Consider the following 18,903-nt stretch of genomic DNA (forward strand, 5'->3'; position numbering starts at 1 on the left):
GGGAGTTCAACATTTTCCGATTAGTTATACAACATTTTCCAATTAGTTATAACTAGTTCACCATTTTCTGGTTAGTTACGTAATATTTTCCGGTTTGGAGCGAAATCACGGTTACTTCAGAGGGTGAAGTCAGAGGATCCTGATCCAGCAGGGCATGCTATGGACCGTGGAATCACAGATCATACTTCTTCAGATGCAAACATTTAAATCAAACGAGACATCTCGAACTAAACTGTATTCAACATTGAAAAAAAGACATCACTAACCAAGTGTCGAATCCAGATGGGCGAGAGGACAAGGAGAGCTCAGAGTGTTGCTATGCTCTGCTCAACGAAGGGCTCCTCATGAGAGGCGCGCTTCTCATACAAGAGGTGTCAGAAGAAAGCAATGCTCATCACAGCTGCTCCTGCTCTCTGCCAACAAAAACAACAAAGAATGCCACAAGGTAAGAGCAGAACCATGGAGTTGAGCTCAGGGAGTTGCTAATCTGCTCAACGAAGGGAGTAGTCCCTTCTCATACAAGAGGTGTCAGAAATAAGCAAGTACTCATCACAGCCCAAACATATCTAAAAAAGCAAAGAACTGCGACGAATGCAACGGCCTCATGAACTGCTAATCACATGCAGCAAAAGGTCAGGCTGTTTCAGAGAAGGCTACTGAAAACAGGGAGTAGCTCAGAGATGCTAGTGCACTCAGATGCAAAGGTGAGCTCAGGAAGTTGCTACAACCTGCTCAGCGAAGTGCTCTTCTCCTCCAGAGGATGAGGAGGCGCTTCTCATACAAGAGGTGTCAGAAAGTAAGCAAACAATCATCACCGCATAGCTCGGCATCGGCACGGCACAGAAAAATTTCGGAAAATAAACCACCGATAGTGGTACGTGATCTGCCTATCTAGTATCTACCACGCAGCAAGTAAATCCGCAACAAACAGGATTGGATGGATAGAACGGATACGGCAAGAAGGGACGAAACGAGGAGTTCGCCCGAGCCAGCAAGCCAGGGTGGTAGCAGGCTGTGGAGCCGGAGCGCAGCGAAGGGGAGGGGAGCGGATGGAGGCGGCGGCGCAAGGCTTAAACCCTAGCGATGGCGGAAGCGGCCACGGCCAATGGATGAGTTATAAACAAGAGGGTGGAACTCTATGGATACCCTAAGAAGCGGTAAGCGGGCCTTTCCGATGATTGGGCCATATAAATCTCGGCCCAACTATTCTGCTACACTACGATAGTTAAAAATATCATAAAACTACAGTTTTTTTCCTATTCCATAAAATTACATTTATTTTACATCAATTTATCACAAAACTACTCTTCTTTTAATTTAACTATCACAAAACTATACTCTTCCTCTCCTATTTTACAAAATCGCACTTAATTATATCATTTTATCATAAAACTATATTTCTGTTACTATAAACAGATCTGATAAGATAGTTCCACACATCATATTTATAAGTTTCAGCTATCATACTTTGCTGACGTGGCTGACTACGCTATGTTACAATTGCTTATCAAGTTAGCAAATCTTGTGTAGCCTTTATGCTCCTTCCCTAGAAAGCTACTCATCTGGCGCGACTTGAATTCCTGGACGCGAAAAACTGGTGCTAGTAGGGGTTGGTATGACACCATTTAATTGGTGCTTGTGGGGGTTGGCGTGGCATTATTTAGATATCCAAATGGTATCATGCCAACCCTCAGCGTCATTTAGGTGGCTAAATGGTGTCATGCTAACCCTCACTAACGCTAACTTTTCGTGCTCAGAATTTCAACTCATGCTAGATCGGTAGCTTACAAGAAAATAAGCTCAAAGGCTACATAGGATTTGCTAACTTTACAAGAAATTATGACATAGCATAGTCGACCATTTCAACAAACGATGAGAGCTGAAGTCTGTAAGTATGATGTGTGGGTTCATCTTGTCAGATTTGTTCGTAGTAATAGAAGTGTAGTTTTGTATTAAAGTGAGATAAAGTAAGTATGGTTTTGTAAAATAGAAGAGAAAAAAAAATATAGTTTTGTGAGAGTTAAACCAAAAGAAGTGTAGTTTTATGATAAAGTGATGCAAAGTAAGCGTGCTTTTGTGAAATATGATAGAGAAAATATAGTTTTGTGATATTTTTGACGATCGTAGTGTAGTTTTACAAAATTTACTCACCTTTTTTTATTTTAATCTTTACTGTATAAAACACAAATTGGTTCACGTATCATCTCTTACTCTACTCTCTTTCCATCTAACAAAAACCCCTAACCTTCGAATAATTTATCCATTTTTTCATCTATCCTCGTACTCCAGTCTCCTCACTTCGCTACCAGCTACCAGGGTTTCAAAATGCATCGGTAACCGCTCGATATTCACGGTTACCGACCAATTCGTTGCGGTTCACATTAAAAAATAGACCGGTTTTCGGTTACCTCAAATTCAAAAATAAAAAAAAAAGTTGATGAAATTTGATCGATTTCTACCGAATTCCACCGAATCACTATCGAAAACCGCGAATATCAAAGAAATCACCGGGGCTCGGTAATCGGTCTTGAATCGAAATTTGAAACCTTACCAGCTACAAATACATGACTTGTTTTACTAATGAGGATAAATGAAGAAATTAGGAGAGAAATTAACGGATGATTTTCTCATGTTTTTTCAGATCCTATGTTAAATCAAATATATACATCCTTGAGTTTATGATTGATATTACTGCATCTAATATTTATATATATTAAATTATAGAATTGCTCTCTTAACCTTTTAAAATGGATATTTTTTTCTCCCCATGTGGTTTTGGCTCTGATTTTATCCTACGTGACTCACATATAGCATTGAGCCTCATATGTGACTCTAACTGAGAGATTGTTCCGTTCTACATGATGCTAACGTGGATCAATTTTTAGTGACATGGCAATACCAAAACAAAAATATCACAAAATCAGTTATTAAAAATATCCAGACTCACACATCATTCTTTGTCCCTTTCATCTTCCTCCCCCTTCCCCCTCTCCTCTCCCTTTTTCCCTCTCTCTCAATGCCTGCTCACCCACAATGGCTCAGAGAGGAGTGTCGCCCCTATGGCCAGCCCCGCCTACACGCCGGTCCAACCACGTCACAGTCACCATCCACCCTCCCTCTCTCTACCCTACCACTCATCTTCCTTATTGGCTCAACGCGACCGCACTGCGCCCTCCCTCCTTGGCACCAACAACTTTGTCGAGCCGTCATCCCTTCCATGGTGACCTTCCTCGCCCAACCCCCCCCCCCCCTCTCTCTATCTCCCTCGTTCAAGGTTCAATAGCTCTGTGCGTTTCTTTTCCACTCACCCTCTTCTTCCTCCCTGTCAGACACTGCTCCCTATATTTACCAATCCGCCTCCCCATCGAACTATGACGGGATGCCTCGCACTAGGAGCATCTATGACACATGTTAGGCATCCTCTTTGCTTCGATTTCGACCAGCATCACACAAAGCCAGCATCGAGCGTCCCTCGATGCTCCCGATGTTGGTGCTGCCGACGCACTTGATCGAGTGTTGTCTATCACACTGCCGGCCCCGCTCGTGCCGAGACCGAGACCGACATCGAGCATTCCTTAGTCCTCGCGCAATCCTACGACCACCTCCGCCTTCTCGACATTTGCTTCCTACCGCGCACCCATCCCCATCCCGAAGCGTGCGGCATGGAGTTCAGGACGCAAAGCACACGGCATGGCTACGCACATACAGACTCAACGGCAGCGCGACGACCATCGTGGGCCTCATGGTCATGGTGTTCGGGTCGCAGCTGGAGCCGTGCCGCGGGGGCGGATGGAGACCTCCTCCTGCTGCGGTGAGGCGGGGCGACAGTGGATGGCGGCGACCCATGAAGAAGCTCGTCATAGCACTACTCCGGTTGAGAGGCGACGAACTGGATCTTGATCGTGTGGGTGTCTGAAGATGAACTGGAAGCAGATGGAGGAAAAAAGAAAGGACATGCCAACATGTACAAAACTGTACCACATGTCATCTAACATTTAGGATCCACTACCAGATGTAAGCCACATAGAACAAAATCGCTATCAAAACCACACGAGGAGGACAAACAATTGGTTTGGATAATTGAGGGAGCAACAATATCTGTTTTTGCAGTTGAGGAGGAGAAATCGGATTCAGACAATAGTTAAAGGAGTCAAAATAGATGTTTTCCTTCTGGTGCGGGAGCCTCCCATTTCGCCCGTGTTGAGTGGGGATCGGGGAACAGTAGATCTAGGGTTTGTCACCTCTCTGTTCCTCCTCTCTTCTCCGGATTTAGACTTCTAGTTCCCCTGATTTGGAAGCCCTAGTTCCTATCTTGCCCCCCCTGTTTGTGGTGTATCGATTTTTGCAGTTTGTCGTGTTGATTTTGAAGGGGAATAGTTGAATTGCGTGGCCATTTGAGGACGATACAACTAACCTGTGATTTTAGGCTTAGGGGTTTTGGATCCTTTATGCTGCACTGTTCTAGTCTATCTATTTTTATACAATAGTAAACACAACAAATACGAATATTAAAGTTATCTACATAACATTTTCGACAACTTTAGCATTCATCATCAAAATTAATTCTGACTTTTGCTATACCTAATCATAGTCATAAATATTGAAAGACAACACGACCTCAAAAGTTCATATCTCCTTATTTATTCATCCAAATTCTATGGAAGCATAAAGAATTTTTTTCACAACTCTCTAGTTTATCACGTTCTATAATTCGGTCTCTAAATAGTCTTAAACTTTGATTAACTATTGGTGGCTCCCTAAAGACAAATATGTCTTTTTTATATGTAAAATGGATGAAAATGATGTGAAAGGTATAAAAATTAGAAACAGTGACAAATTAGTAAGTTTATTTTGTGAAGTGGCAAATAAAAAATCACCTTATCTTCTAAAAACAATAAGGAATTCTCTCTTTAAAAAAAAAATCGAGTGCCAGGACCTCCTAAACTGGTCGAGTTACTTTTTATGTTTTGAATATCAAATTTCACGCTTCCAGAAGCATAATTAGATGGAAGCTAAGTTGAGATCAGGTCAGGTCATTCTATAACCAGTTCTGCTGGTTTAGTTTTAATCGGTCAACTCTAAACCTAATTGCAAACCAAATCAGGAAAAAGTCCACCTTCTAGAAGACGGATGGATAAAAAAATGGTTCCATTTTAAGCTTATCTTGGTCTTAAACTCCACTTCACAAATGATTTATCCCATCTCCTTTTATCAAACCATGTTCGCACTCTTTTCAGATATCATCCCCGCTCGAAATACCGAATTTCTAGTGAGTCTTGTTGAAGACTTAAGTTGTGTCGATTTCCATGAAATTCCTGTGTTCCAAACTTAAGCGTGGATTATATCTGATTAAATTTTATGGTGTGTTAGATAGAGCTCTAGTTCTGAGAATTTTAAAGAAAGTATCACTAGCTATAAAAATTTATGAAGTTGGAGTTAGAAGTATATGGTATTGTTTGGATTAGTTATGTTGTTTACTTCTAGATTAAAAATAGAAATTTAAGCCATTTTTATTTTAGCACACAAACTTTCAAATATGATATGGGAGCTAGAACTCTACTAAACATGGACTTAGTTTGCACATCTCGCAACACAGAGTTGAAAAATATGAATTATCCTGAAAAAAAAAACACTTTACCAAACACCTATTTGCCTAAAATAATACTAGTCAAAACAAGGCATAACGAATAAGAAGAACACAGATAACGCGTGCGCACGTGCCTAAAATACCAGCCTCGTCTCCGATGGATCCACACCATCGAGCGTTTGACCCGGATCGATCAGGTCAAGTCGTCGTCTCCGATGAAGATGAAGTGTGGCCGGTCAGATTGATTAACAGTAAATTATCCGAAATTATGCCGGTCCCTTTTGTTAACCAACCGGCTCTGGGATTAGTTTACGAGGGAGACCTTCTCAGCTCAGCTCGATGGAATGGATGATGCGTGCACGCGGTCGCGGGGGATTGACGAATTCAGAGTCAAGAATTGCGCGCGGTAATTTCTATTTGTATTCACATGAAAATGGCGAGAGAACAATTGATGAACTACTTGGCTAAGATTAATTAACCAAAAAATTGAATAAAACAATCTTTCTTCGTCGAGAGCTTGATCCGGATTGAAGTGGAGTGATCGGCGCGGCAAGCGGCCGGCGGTAGCTAGCTAGTAGGGGTGGTGCGACCGGCCGAGCGCGTGCGCGGTGGCGAAGAAGCCGACGATCCCGGGGCGGTAGGGCAGGTACGAGTGCTGCTTCCTGTCGGCCCCGGCGCCGGCGACCAGCTGCTTGCCGTAGAAGAGCTTGTGCGCGGTGGCCATGTTCATCTCGGTCATGGCGCCGGCCTTGCTCTTCTTCTTGCTCGGCTTCTGCTGCCGCTGCTGGGGCGCTGAAGGCTTGGTGGCCTGCTTGCCTTCCACCGTCTCAGCCGCCATTATGGCCTTGCCGGACATTTTGGACGGCGTCGCGGCGGCGGGCTGCAGGAAGACGAACTTCTCCTTGCCGTCGCTGTGGGATCGCCCACCTGCGCCGACGACGAGGTCGCGCGGGCGCCAGAAGCGGCGCGCCTCACCCGTGGAGGCGCTCTTGGGGAAGGGCCCCTCCCGCGCGGGCGACCCCGGCGCCCAGGCGCAGTACGTGTCCGGCGAGGGCGCCTGGGGCTCCGTCAGCTCATGGAGGAGGTGGCGGTCGAAGACCGGGTAGGCCGGGATGATCCGGCGGTGCTCGAACAGGTCGTCCTCGGCGTCGTTGCCCGCAGCCATGAGCGGCGGCGCGAAGGCGAACTCGAACCCCGCGTCGTCGCTGTTGCTGGCGTCGTATGGGGCGATCGGATCGGGGTAACGGGTGCCATCGGGGTCGTGGCTGAAGCTGAGGACGGAGTCGAGGTGCCACGGCGGCTGCGCCATTGCACACATGAGGTGAGAGTTGAGGTTGAGAAAAAGGATGGAGGAGGAGGGGATGGCGAGCGCAGCGCGGCGCGGCGTTTATAAAGGGGGAGCTGACGCGAGCGCGTGCGGTGAGAAGATGATTCGACGGCGACATGTACACGTTGGGAGACGCGGCTGCGGTTGCTTCCATGCATGCAGGAGAGAAGAGAAGAGAAGAGAAGCTCCCAGGAAGGAACGCGCGGTTACAATTTTAGCTTGACTCGTTGGGGCGAGGAATAAGGGCGGTTTGGTTCCGTTGTCGACTCGTCTCGCTCGGTAAGGCGAGCCTTGCCAGCAACAGAAAACGATTTTTGCTCTCACACGCTGGCAAGACGAGCGCAGACAATAAAAACATCGCGGAACGAAACCAAACATACTAAATCTTTCCTAGCCTGACAAAGCAAGCCACGACTACGGAACCAAACGCGCCCCAAATAGCCCGTCACTCTGCCTTCCTTCCTCCACGACCGAGCCGCGACGGCACAACAGCACAGGGCCTCGAAGAGAAAAGCCCACCTCCTCCTTATGCGATTTCGTTGTGCTGAAATGCCGTAGAGAGAAAAGCATGCCCATTCTCTTGTAAAGTTGTGACTTTTTAATTTTTATATTTCGAAAATAAAAAATTACAAAAATAAACATCCGTTTGAAAAAAATTGTAAAACTTGGCGATTGTCATCCGATGGAAGTGCGAGAGGCACATATTGCCCTTCGATAGATTTTAAAAAATAAACTTGCCACCTTTTCAACAAATAATAGGTTTAAAAATAAAAATAAAACATTGTGTCATATTGCTCTCAAATTCAAAACACTATAGAAATAGACATTAAAAATTCTAAAAAAATAGTGATGTGGTGGATACTATGATCTAACTCTCTAAAAAAATCCATGCAAAAATATGATCCGTACAAAAAAAGCAAATTTTATTGTATAGTCTGTGTACAATAAAATTTGTATGTTTTTATTTCTCATTGTATAAGTAATTATCTGAGTTGATTTTTTAAATCTAGATCATAGTATTCTCTACACTACCAAATTTCCAGAATTTTTAGAGCTAGATCATAGTATTTTCTACACCACCAAATTTTTCATATTTTTTTAATGACAATTTCAATAGTATTTTGAATTTTGAGAGCAGTAAAAAAATATTTTTAAATGTCTCCTATTGGAAGGGCAACCGGTTTATTTTTAAAAAATCTATCGTTCGTTGAAACGGTGACATATGCATGTCGTCCTTCCGCTACGGTTGAAAGGATAATAATAACCTAATTTTGTAATTTTTACAAATGAAAGTCTATTTATATATTTTTTATTTTTAAAATATAAAAATAAAAAAGCTCCCACACCATGCGTGCGTGCTTCCCGTGCTTTTCGTTGGTTGGCTGCCTACCAAACTTCACGCAGTGACTTACGGTACTTGACTTACCCGTCCTATATTCGAGTATATGGTAAGTATGAAAAAGTGATAAAGCCAACAACATCAACGATCAATGCTTAATCGATGCAAGCGGTGTATGGTATTCGGGCTCTTCTCCCGACCTACCCTTAACACCGCTCATCTCGCCTCATCCTCACATATCTCATACCACCCAACATCGTAATCATAATCAATGTGAACATTAAGTAAGCCATATGCTCACGAACAACGATCACACCGTCGCTCGACTTCTACTGAAGACACAAGCATTGCTAAGCATTTCATTAACTTTTGAAGTTAGACATTAAAAAATCATATCTAGGTTACAAGGATAAGGAATCTTTGATAATTCAAAGTAGAGAGACAATACATCAACATAGGTTCTACCCACATCACCCAACATTGACTCACTAATCATGCAAACATACCTAAGCAGTAACTCATCAATTTATATTCCACTTGATTCAAACCAAAATGGTGTAATATGCTTAGATGCTTGTCTTGCTGCTTCAGAACCAGTTTGGTATTGATCTCGACCACGAAGAACAGCAGCACATCACTCTCTAAACAAAATACGAATATATCGAATAAATAGTCAAATGATGAAAACGTGTGCATATGATGCATGCTTGAACAATAATAGAGCGTCATGTTTTGAAAACATTTGCAAAAGACTATCAAAAGATTAGGGTTTCAAAGTTTGAAATCCCAAACAAGATAACCTAAATACATACAGCATTGAATGGCTAGCAGTCAGACCGAATGGGAAGTGACGGTCTAATCGGTAGCCAGCAGAGAACTTTGGCACATGGCGGTCTAACCGAAGGCATGATGGCAGTCAGACCGCCGATCAATGGTCAGACTGGCCCTAGCGATGATCTGACCACCAGACTTTGCCGGTAGCGTCTTTGCGGGGTCATCATCGAAACCTTCAACAACGAAGGGCACCAAAGTACTCCATAAAACTAAGAGAACGTTTTCTATGATTGTTCGGATGACATGCACGGCCCAAACACGTAAAACCCCGAGAATGAGACCTAGATCTAGGGAATACTCGGGTTTCTTGGTTCAAATCCAAACGATGGACGACTAGAGCAAGGAAACGATGGAAAGATGGCATGGGAAGATTTACCTCGGCGTAGAGGAACTTTCAATTGGATTGGAATCCTTCGGGGAGCTCCGATCCACCGATTGGACTCCTGGAGAGGTAGAGGGAGCTTGGGGAGGAAGAACGCGCCTCCGGCGAGCGAGAAAAAGGGGGAAGACCTCGGGGAAGTTTTTGGGAAGCTCGGGGAAGGTTTCTCTGTCGATCTTCGGTCGTCGAAATTGTTGAGGTGATCTCTTCTTCTCTCTCTAGGGCTTAAGTGAGGGAGAGAGTGAGAGAGCGAAAGAGAGAGAGAGCGAAAAAGAGTGTGATCGATCCCCTTAACGGGCGCTATGTGTACTAGCGGTTAGACCGTGGAGAGCTCCGGTTAGACCCCGGAGGCGATTTGGTACTGAAAGTCTCATTCTTTGTTCTTTTTCCTTTTCTTTTCTAATATCTATGGGGGTTTTCCTAATTAGCTTCTAAGACATTTTCACTCTCAAATATTCACGTGTATGTGGGGGAAATACGTGAATATTCAAAACGCATAACTTTTGAAACGCGCTTAACCTCAAATTGATAATAAATCGCACAAAACATAATGCAATTATGATTAGACATACCTAATTACTTAATTAACATTTTAAGACGTGACATCATTAATGAAATAGCTCTTTCCTAGTATACTTTACTCCCTCTGGGAAAGATATACTGTTGGGAGTAGCTTCGAAAAGCATTATTCTTGTATTTTTAGGGTAACTATGCGGCTTCGGTCATTATGCTGTGATTGAGACCCAACCAGGTATGATGGCGCAGAAGTCACAATTAGAGCCAAGAAAGACATTTAGCAATGGAGACGAGCTTGACGACACACTACTTCTCTCCTTGTTTGGGGTTCCTTCTACTTAACGTATAATCATGGCGATGATCCACCCTTAAGTTGTAGGGCATTCATGCCCACCCAATACGCTTAACTTTCTACCTTCTTAATTGAACGACAGAGCTACTACCATTTCTGCTAAAATATATATTCATTCACATATAAGGTGACCATCAGTGTTTGGCGGTGCTTGAGTATGCTTAGTCTGCTAGACCGTGTGATCATGTTTCTTTCTTCAGTTCTTTTTCTATGTCTTTTATTTTTCTTTTGATGCCGTATGAATATCTTGTTTTGTTTTTCTTCTCTTCTTAATATAATGGCAGGCAACTCTCCGGTTCTAGAAAAAAAAAAGTGTTGGACTCTACGTTTGCGAAGGTAGAGAGAAAACACTAAAGCCCAAACCTTGACCCATCCACCTCCAGCCCCACCTTGATTCGTTGGGCCCCGCGGGTGCGCCGCCCCCGGAAGGCAAAAGCACGTAGAAAGGAGCGAACGCCAAAATCTGGTGAATCTTCTGCGCCGCCAGGAGAGCAAAATGGAGAAAAAATAAACTTGGCAAAAAAGAAAAAGACCACAAGGGAGAACGAACGAGCAGCACGATGACGGCGGCGACGATGTGGCGCCTCGGGGTGCGAGGAATTTTCCTCGTCTAGCCTTTTTGAGGGAGCCCGTTTCTTCCTGTTCTTGTTTCTTCCTTCCTTTCTTCCTCCCCCAACTTGTCTCTCGTCTTTCTCTACCTCGTTGTTTCTCTCTCCTCCGCAATTAAATTTCGCCACGCCAGCACGCTGCTCGCTTCCGTCCTCTTCTCCGCCCCGCTCTTCGGAGGTCCAAAGGCCGTGCCACCGTGCGTTACTTCTCCCTTCGCGCGCCCTTCTGAATTTCCAGCCTTCTCCTCTCCACCATCTCATTGCCATTGGAGCAAGAAGGAGCGTTTCTTGCACAGGTACACATGGCCGAGCTCTTCTTCCACTCCCTGAAAATTGTCTGTTCTTGAATCGCCCGATCCAACCTTTCTAGTTTCTAAAGCTGATGTTTTTGTCGCCGGGGATGCTTAGATCTCCTCGTCAATGTTCTTGAATTCCATAATCAGAGATCTTTTCAGCTCTTGTCTCATTGTCTTCTTTGTTTGCGATTGTTGTTCCTCTCAATTTTCCCTTTTGATTTTTGTTCGAAAAAATTCCTTCCTCTTGCTTCGTCCTCTCTGTGAAATCCGCAGTTCTTGATTAGTTCTTGCGCTTTGGTTTCGTTTGTGCAGGCAGGGCTGAGGCCGGGATGGCCAACCTGACGAACGGGTTTGCAAGCCTCCAACGCGCAGGGGTGATGCATGTCGAGAAAGGGCACATGCAAGCTTCTGGAGTACATTTTCTCTCTTTCAGAAGATGCGCCCACCTCGATATCTCGAGGTGAAGTTGTTGCTGTCAAATGTTCTTCACGCTGAGTATCAGATGCTTATATTTTTTTCCAAGATGATCTCAAGTGCTTAGTGTAGTCTAATAGTCTGCCTTGTTTTATTGATTTGAAGTTCTATTTATCATTGTTAATACTTTGTTGAGCTGCCGGGCATTTGAATTTCATTCTTAAAGTTTTTCTTCACAATTTTTGTCTACTAGTTTTGAAAGAAGCAGTCGACAGAAGCAGTGTCAGAATTTCCAAATTGACAGCAGTAGGATTCAGCTAAAAAACGGACAGAACATGTAAAAATTTCAGTTAGTAATATGCATAATCAATTGAGTTAGTTATTGCAAATTTGCGAGCTTTGATACGACACTTCCTGTCTTGTCATCGTTGTATTGTTTAATCTGATGACGTACTAATTGTGCTTACAGACCAGGTAGTATGCCTCGTTTCATTGTCGGGAAATCTTCTACTGTCTCCCACCAACATGTGAGACACAGGGTCAATGCCATCAGAGCCTCTACTCTCACATGCTTGCAAGACGATACCACGAAATACTTCGATTTTGTGGTTATTGGCAGCGGTGTTGCTGGCCTAAGGTATGCACTAGAAGTTTCAAAGCACGGCTCTGTTGCTATTATTACCAAAGCAGAGCCTCATGAGAGCAACACAAACTATGCACAAGGTGGTGTTAGTGCTGTTCTATGCCCTTCTGATTCTGTAGAAAGTCACATGAAAGACACAATTGTTGCAGGGGCTTACCTGTGTGATGAAGAGACTGTCAGGGTAAGTTTAGCATCCATGATCCCATCATCACTACAATAATTGCTTTTTCATTGCCTCACCATTTTATCAGTGCATTTCCCAGTGAATCCTTGCTTGCAAACTATTTCTTTCCCTGCATTGCACAGTTAACTCATATTTCTTGATTGCTGACCTTCATTTTGTGTTTCAGGTAGTATGCACAGAAGGTCCAGAGCGTGTCAAGGAACTTATTGCTATGGGTGCATCATTTGACCATGGTGAAGATGGTGGACTGCACCTTGCAAGGGAAGGTGGACATTCTCACAACAGAATTGTTCATTCTGCTGATATGACTGGAAGGGAGATTGAAAGAGCACTACTTCAAGCAGTTGACAATGATGATAGCATATCTTTGTTTGGTCACCACTTTGCCATCGATCTATTGACATGTCAGGTTAGCATTTGTTGTTTTTATGCCAATCACTTGTTACTTGGCATCTTATATATAGCTTTACTGTCAATCAAGACTTCTTTTGAACAGTAGTTTTGTTTATTTGATGGATAATACTTTTGTTGATCTCTTGTATGTTTCTTTACCTGCACTTGTTGCATGCATGTACTTGCATGTGTTTTCCTTCTGAAAGCTGCCTGCTATTTAGGTGTTATCCTTCGTCGTCATATAAACTGATAGCTGCCAAATAGCCTTTGACTGTATGAAAAGTAGCGATGAACTGGTGATTGGCCAGAATAATGATTATCTCGTCGTTTGTAGTGACTTTACAAGGAACAAAAAGGTGAAACTTGCTTAGAATTAATGGCCCTAAGCTTAAAGTAGTCTAGGATGAATATAGTTGTTAAAGGCTCGCTTTTCAGGAAACAGCCTAGGAAGCAACAACATATTGGTGATTAATGGCCTGTTATTCTCGGCTTCCAAACGTTTGTCGATAATGACCTCTTAAATTCAACCTTAAAATGTTTCACTCAGTAGCGCTAAACTTGCAAGTTGCCTCTTCTATTTGACCATTTCCCCCACTTTGGGGCCCAAATTTACACTCAAATTTGAGAAATTGTCCTTGCTTTGCTCTTTTGCCATTTTTGCTATCTTCTAGCTTAATTTAGTTTAAACCATATCGACATTCCTGGCCTTTTTACCTGAGTTATTCCTGGAAGTACAACCAATAACAATTTTATGTTCCATAAGTGGAGATGTGTGTGCTATATGACATGCTTAATTTGCCCCTCCGATTAGCAAAAAAGTTTCCAGTAAAACATCTATGAATAATATGTTGTTCTATTGCAGAAAGATGGGGAAATCTATTGTTATGGAGTGGATTCGATAGACACTGAAACTCAGAAGGTACATCGCTGGAATTTTTACATGTTTACCCAGTGCCTGCATGATTTCCTTGTCATATTTGTCATTTCAGTTCCAACCATTTGGCACCACTCTTATCAAAGCTAATTCAAGATAGACAACTTGTTCTTATGTTATCCAGGTAGTTCGTTTCATCTCGAAAGTAACGTTCCTTGCATCTGGAGGAGCTGGGCATATATATCCCACAACAACCAATCCACCGGTATTGACCAAACTCTTTAATATTTTTTAATATAGTGGACCTTTTAAGGCATCTGTCGTTATCTTTCTGTTCTACATTTTGCTAAGCCGACATGCTTTTTGAACGTCATACAATATTAGTAGGTGAACAGATGGATATGATACATCATCCATTTGCTTTTGATTGATTTTATTTTTAATATAATGCTCACAATCTTACTAATACTCTCTATGTTTCAGGTAGCTACTGGGGATGGAATTGCAATGTCTCATCGTGCTCAGGCTGTAATATCCAATATGGAGTGAGTTTCTCTTGCCCTGAGATATATTCGGTCATTGTTCAAAAAATAAATTATTACACATCAATGTTCCATCCAAAACAGTAGGGCTAGGCAGTAGCTATCTTATGAATCTCTATTACTTGAATTATTCCTTTTTCAGTTCTGCATTTTCGACGTGTCTCTGTGAGTTCACAAAATAACAAATCTCCGCTTTGAGATATCAGGTTTGTGCAGTTCCATCCAACTGCACTCTCAGACGAAGGCCTCCCAATAAAGCCAAACAAAAGAAGAGAGAATGCATTCCTCATAACAGAAGCAGTCAGAGGAGATGGAGGGATTCTTTACAATCAGTCCATGGAGAGATTTATGCCGCTGTACGATGACCGTGCGGAGTTGGCACCGAGGGATGTGGTTGCGAGAAGCATAGATGATCAACTGAAGAAGCGAGGAGAGAAGTACGTCCTGCTGGATATCAGCCATAGACCGAGAGACAAGGTTCTTGCTCATTTCCCCAACATCGCAGCCGAGTGCCTGCGGCACGGTCTGGACATGACGCAACAGGCCATACCCGTCGTCCCTGCAGCGCACTACATGTGCGGCGGTGTCCGGGCTGGGTTGCAGGGGGAGACGAACGTGAAAGGCCTGTATGTCGCCGGCGAGGTTGCGTGCACCGGGTTGCATGGCGCCAACCGGCTTGCAAGCAACTCGCTGCTTGAAGCCCTGGTCTTCGCCAGGAGAGCAGTGCAGCCTTCAATTGATCACATGGTGGATGCAGATGCCGACCCTTCTTTCGCCGCGAAACGGGCTCGCCCCATGCTTCCATTGTCCCTCAGGGAGAGCGTGCTGTCCGACATCATTGGGAGGACGAAGCAGACCAGGATGGAGCTGCAATCCGTGATGTGGGAGCACGTCGGCATAGTGCGGTCGACAGGCCGGCTGAAGAAGGCGGAGTGGAAGATTGGTGATCTGGAGTCGGAGTGGGAGGAGTTCTTGTTCAGGAAGGGGTGGACGCCGATGATGGTGGGGATTGAGGCCTGCGAGATGCGCAACCTCTTCTGCTGCGCGAAATTGGTCGTCAAGAGCGCGCTGGCGAGGCGCGAGAGCCGCGGCCTGCACTTCACGGAGGACTTCCCTTACCTGGAGGAGAGCAAGAGGAAGCCCACGGTGATATTCCCTGCCTGCTGCCATCCAGGAGCTGACATGGAGCTGCAGTGCAAATAGTATGGCGCACCCATGCAATGCAGTTCATGGAGCAGCCCTTGTTCATTCGACAGCATACCCATCCAGTGAAGCTGGACATTTGAGAGGTATTCATTGATTACAGTTAGGCTGAAGTAGCCTGTTCTATCTTCTATGTTGCGTGTGTACTTGCTTACTATACCATTCTTGCCAGTTCCAGCTGTTGTAACTTGTAAGGTGTTGTTGGAGCTGCATTCTGAACCTTGATGAGTAGTGTAGAGCTATAGATGATCGTACACATTGATTTCTTCACCGTGACGCGATAAATTACTTTGTTTCTGAGTTACTGCAACTTCTGGGTTTTATTCACCGCAGAAGGTGCCCCTTCGGTATGTAGATGTATTATTGACATTGCTATAGGTCTAGAATTCCCATTGCCATACCATGATCATATTTATACATCTACAGCACAATAAAGTCCGCACTGAAAACTTTGTCCAGAAACGAAAGGGCAACAAGTTTGTTGACAAGAGCAGCTACATATCTCGGCGGAACAGATTGTATGCAGAGATGAGGGAGCAGATAGCGAAAACCAAGAACGCCAGGAAAGATACGGCAATGGAGCCATTCGCCATGTTCGGGAAGGGGTCGCTCCCCCAGTTGTCGATCCAATCACCTACTCGAGCAGTTGCTGATGACGATGACGATATCAAAAGGTATGCGAGTACCTGCAATATCAGTAACAACAGAAGAGATCAGCATTGGTCTCACCTTGCATAGGTTGAGCAACTGAAAAGCGGAACCTACTGCAAAAGCAAACTTATCTTTGGGAATATATTGCATAATAACCCAGAGTTTTCTATTCACACAGTAGACAAAAGAAAAGGTGAAATTGGGCAACTCCCAGCCAAGTTTTGGTACAAGTGGTGAATGGTGATTGTAACTACAATGTCAATCTTGAAACTACTGTGTTGGTGGGATAGTTGATCCAGTTGTCTATCTTTACCATCTGCCTAACCATTCACTGAAGTTGATTCTGATTTCTGGCACTAGCTATCTTGTGCTCAAACACAGGTACTATATCTCATCTCAAATGTAATTGACATGCAGGTGGTTTGAAGTATGCCAACTTAAATTCACAAAAACAAGAAGCATAGCTGACAACCCTGATACAGTGATATCAGAATGAAGGTGCTACACACAAATATTATGGTCTTGTAACACCTCAGTTAAGAAAGCAGGAAGCACCCAGCTAATAATCCTCCATATAACCTTTTTTCCCCCCAAAAGAAAAGATTCATTGTCAACGACCAATTGTAGTGTTTGTACTTCAGCACATAATAGTATTATGCAGAAAAGTGAAATATTTTCCCTTTACTTGAAGACAGCAATAACTATTCAGTTGTCGCTCATCAATAGTTCACTCATTGGGAACGAAGCAAACATTCCAACACATACGTCGTGAAAAGGAAATATGTCCAACATAGCAATTTATCATATATGAAATGTGAAGAGCAATCTAGGACACAAGGTAATATGCATGTAGCACCCAATCAGCTTGTTTCCACACTGACATTGTAGATTCTACTCAACTTCAAATACATAGCAATTAACAGTCACAAGGGTTCATTCAGATCAGAAGTTTGGACAATGCAAAATTTTATAGTTGTAGCACGAGATAGGACAATTTGAATGTACGCATTTGGATTGCATATCTAGATGATGATAACATGACTATGCTGACTGCGGCTGTGGCACCATATGGAATGTAAAGGACAGAATGATTAAACACAAGAAAGACATCTTCACTAGATTAGAAAGCTTATACTTTGCTTCAGCGTGATGACTTCATATCTCCTCTTCCTTTGCAACATCACATCACAGGACAAGCAGTTGCACAACCCTAAAGAAACCTACTGAAAGGAGAAAAGTGATATGAGGCACAAACCTGATCCATGGTGAAGTCGAAGAGATCACGTCTGGGATGGGGAATCAAATGCTTGTTCTTCCTCATGAGCACCGCAAGCGCGACGAACTGGAACACCGAGTACAAGAAACCGATAACGTTCACCGCCTCCGAGTACCTGCACAGCACCAGAACATTAACGCGTAAACGAAATCGCCAATCGTAGAACACTAAAACAAAAACAAAAGGGGATTTCTTTATTCTGCGTACCGAAACTGGATGTAGCGGCTGTAGGAGTCGAGGGCCCAGCCCTTGCGGGTGTCGGCGGCGAGCACCGCGAGCGCAGCGAGGCAGAGGCAAGCGGCCGCGCCGCGCGCCACCAGCGCGGTGCGTTGCATGGCCGCCGCGCGCCGCTTGCGCGACATGATGTTGGGTACCACCCGGTCGATCGACCTAGCCGGGGCCGGGGCTGGGGGCGGAGCGTGAGCGTGAGCGGGAGCGGGAGCCGGTGGAGGAGCTTGAGCGGGCGCAGGAACCGGTGGTGGCGGCGGCGGCGGCGGCGGCACTTCCTCCGCCCGCTGCCGCGTTGGCGGCGGAGCAGGACGGGAACGAGGGGCCGGGGCGGCGGTGCGGCCGCCGTTCCACGAGTACCATCCCCCGCCCCCGGCGCGGCCGGTGTCCGCGGTGCGGGACGCGGCGCGCGGGGGCACGTACCTGGCGGCGGCGGCGTGGGGCACGGAGGCGACGACGACGGCAGTGGAGAACTGCGGTGGAGGCGAGTGCGGGGCGCTGGTGGGGGGCTTCTCCGTCTCCGACCACTCGCCGCCCGTCTCACGCGTTGGCGTCGGCGGCGGAGAGCGGTGCGCCATGTGGGAGGAGAGGGGAAGTTAGGAGTTAGGACTGAGGTCCCTTTCCTTTCCTTGGCTTTGTTGGATTGGAAGACGAGTGTGCTGTGAACTATCTTTCAAAGCAGCTAGCTCTCATTCTTTTTTTCGCAGAATTTTTTTAGAAACACTAGTACAATTTATAATCGTATATATATTTACGTCACTATATATATTTTTTAATTAAAGCTTCTAATACTCAGTCTTTTTAGGCTTCTACAAGAGAAATATGCGGGATGGAGGGCTCGAACCCCCCCCCCCCCATCGGCTTCTTTTCACCTTGGAGTTTTGCCACTAAACCAAAGACTCGTCCGCCATTATTACAGGTATTTAATTACATAATATTTATTGAAGACTAAAAATAATGATATCGTTAATCTTCAAGCTAGATCTCTTCCTGCCCTAACAAATGCCAAATTTAATATTTGTTTTCCCCGTGGTAAATCTTACTCCTATTTATGCGGTCGATCATTTCTGCTAAAGTTGCACTCGTACTGCTTTATGCTGTAGAATTCCTCTGGTACTCATAAATTCCGAGCGTTTCGAAAGCTTAAAGCATATCGGAATTAGAAACTTGGAAATTCTGTAGTAATTTTATTCTGCTTTTGCCGCTTCTCTGGCTGTTTGTTCAGATAGTGCTTGATCAACTGTTTGTTCCTTAGGA

The 18,903-nt window shown here is 44.4% G+C and overlaps 2 protein-coding genes, 3 non-coding genes and 1 pseudogene across 5 annotated transcripts; 1 reads left to right on the forward strand and 5 right to left on the reverse strand.

The window, feature by feature from the left end:
• Window positions 1–302: 302 nt before the first annotated feature.
• LOC133920210 (small nucleolar RNA snoR1) lies at window positions 303–402 on the reverse strand. The gene has a single exon (XR_009910027.1). It is a non-coding gene; the product is annotated as a small nucleolar RNA snoR1 (small nucleolar RNA).
• Window positions 403–468: 66 nt separating this feature from the next.
• LOC133920211 (small nucleolar RNA snoR1) lies at window positions 469–557 on the reverse strand. Its single transcript, XR_009910028.1, has one exon. It is a non-coding gene; the product is annotated as a small nucleolar RNA snoR1 (small nucleolar RNA).
• Window positions 558–707: 150 nt separating this feature from the next.
• On the reverse strand, window positions 708–819 carry LOC133920213 (small nucleolar RNA snoR1). Its single transcript, XR_009910030.1, has one exon. It is a non-coding gene; the product is annotated as a small nucleolar RNA snoR1 (small nucleolar RNA).
• Window positions 820–5,984: 5,165 nt separating this feature from the next.
• LOC133918318 (uncharacterized) lies at window positions 5,985–6,959 on the reverse strand. The gene has a single exon (XM_062362150.1). The coding sequence runs from the start codon at window positions 6,903–6,905 to the stop codon at window positions 6,159–6,161; it is 747 nt and encodes a 248-aa protein (XP_062218134.1). The 5' UTR covers window positions 6,906–6,959; the 3' UTR covers window positions 5,985–6,158.
• A 3,876-nt stretch (window positions 6,960–10,835) lies between these two features.
• On the forward strand, window positions 10,836–15,795 carry LOC133918319 (L-aspartate oxidase, chloroplastic-like; annotated as a pseudogene).
• Window positions 15,796–15,868: 73 nt separating this feature from the next.
• Window positions 15,869–18,298, reverse strand: LOC133918320 (CASP-like protein 4A1). The gene is made up of 3 exons (XM_062362152.1): window positions 17,626–18,298; window positions 17,398–17,533; window positions 15,869–16,177 (listed from the first exon to the last, which is right to left on the reverse strand). Exons 1-3 carry the CDS (start codon window positions 18,222–18,224, stop codon window positions 15,986–15,988), a joined length of 927 nt encoding a protein of 308 aa, XP_062218136.1. The 5' UTR covers window positions 18,225–18,298; the 3' UTR covers window positions 15,869–15,985.
• Between the last annotated feature and the right edge of the window lie 605 nt (window positions 18,299–18,903).

The sequence above is a fragment of the Phragmites australis genome, chromosome 5, assembly GCF_958298935.1.
Source record: "Phragmites australis chromosome 5, lpPhrAust1.1, whole genome shotgun sequence".
NCBI lineage: Eukaryota > Viridiplantae > Streptophyta > Magnoliopsida > Poales > Poaceae > Phragmites > Phragmites australis.

What these genes read in the sequence shown, in the direction of transcription:
- LOC133918318 (XM_062362150.1), bottom strand. Translation starts at nt 6,905, where the DNA reads ATGTGTGCAATGGCGCAGCCGCCGTGGCACCTCGACTCCGTCCTCAGC.
- LOC133918320 (XM_062362152.1), bottom strand. Translation starts at nt 18,224, where the DNA reads ATGGCGCACCGCTCTCCGCCGCCGACGCCAACGCGTGAGACGGGCGGC. An exon ending in AGCCGCTACATCCAGTTTCG is followed by an intron (nt 17,534 to 17,625) that starts GTACGCAGAATA and finishes GGTGCTGTGCAG; the next exon opens with GTACTCGGAGGCGGTGAACG. An exon ending in TCGACTTCACCATGGATCAG is followed by an intron (nt 16,178 to 17,397) that starts GTTTGTGCCTCA and finishes CTGATATTGCAG; the next exon opens with GTACTCGCATACCTTTTGAT.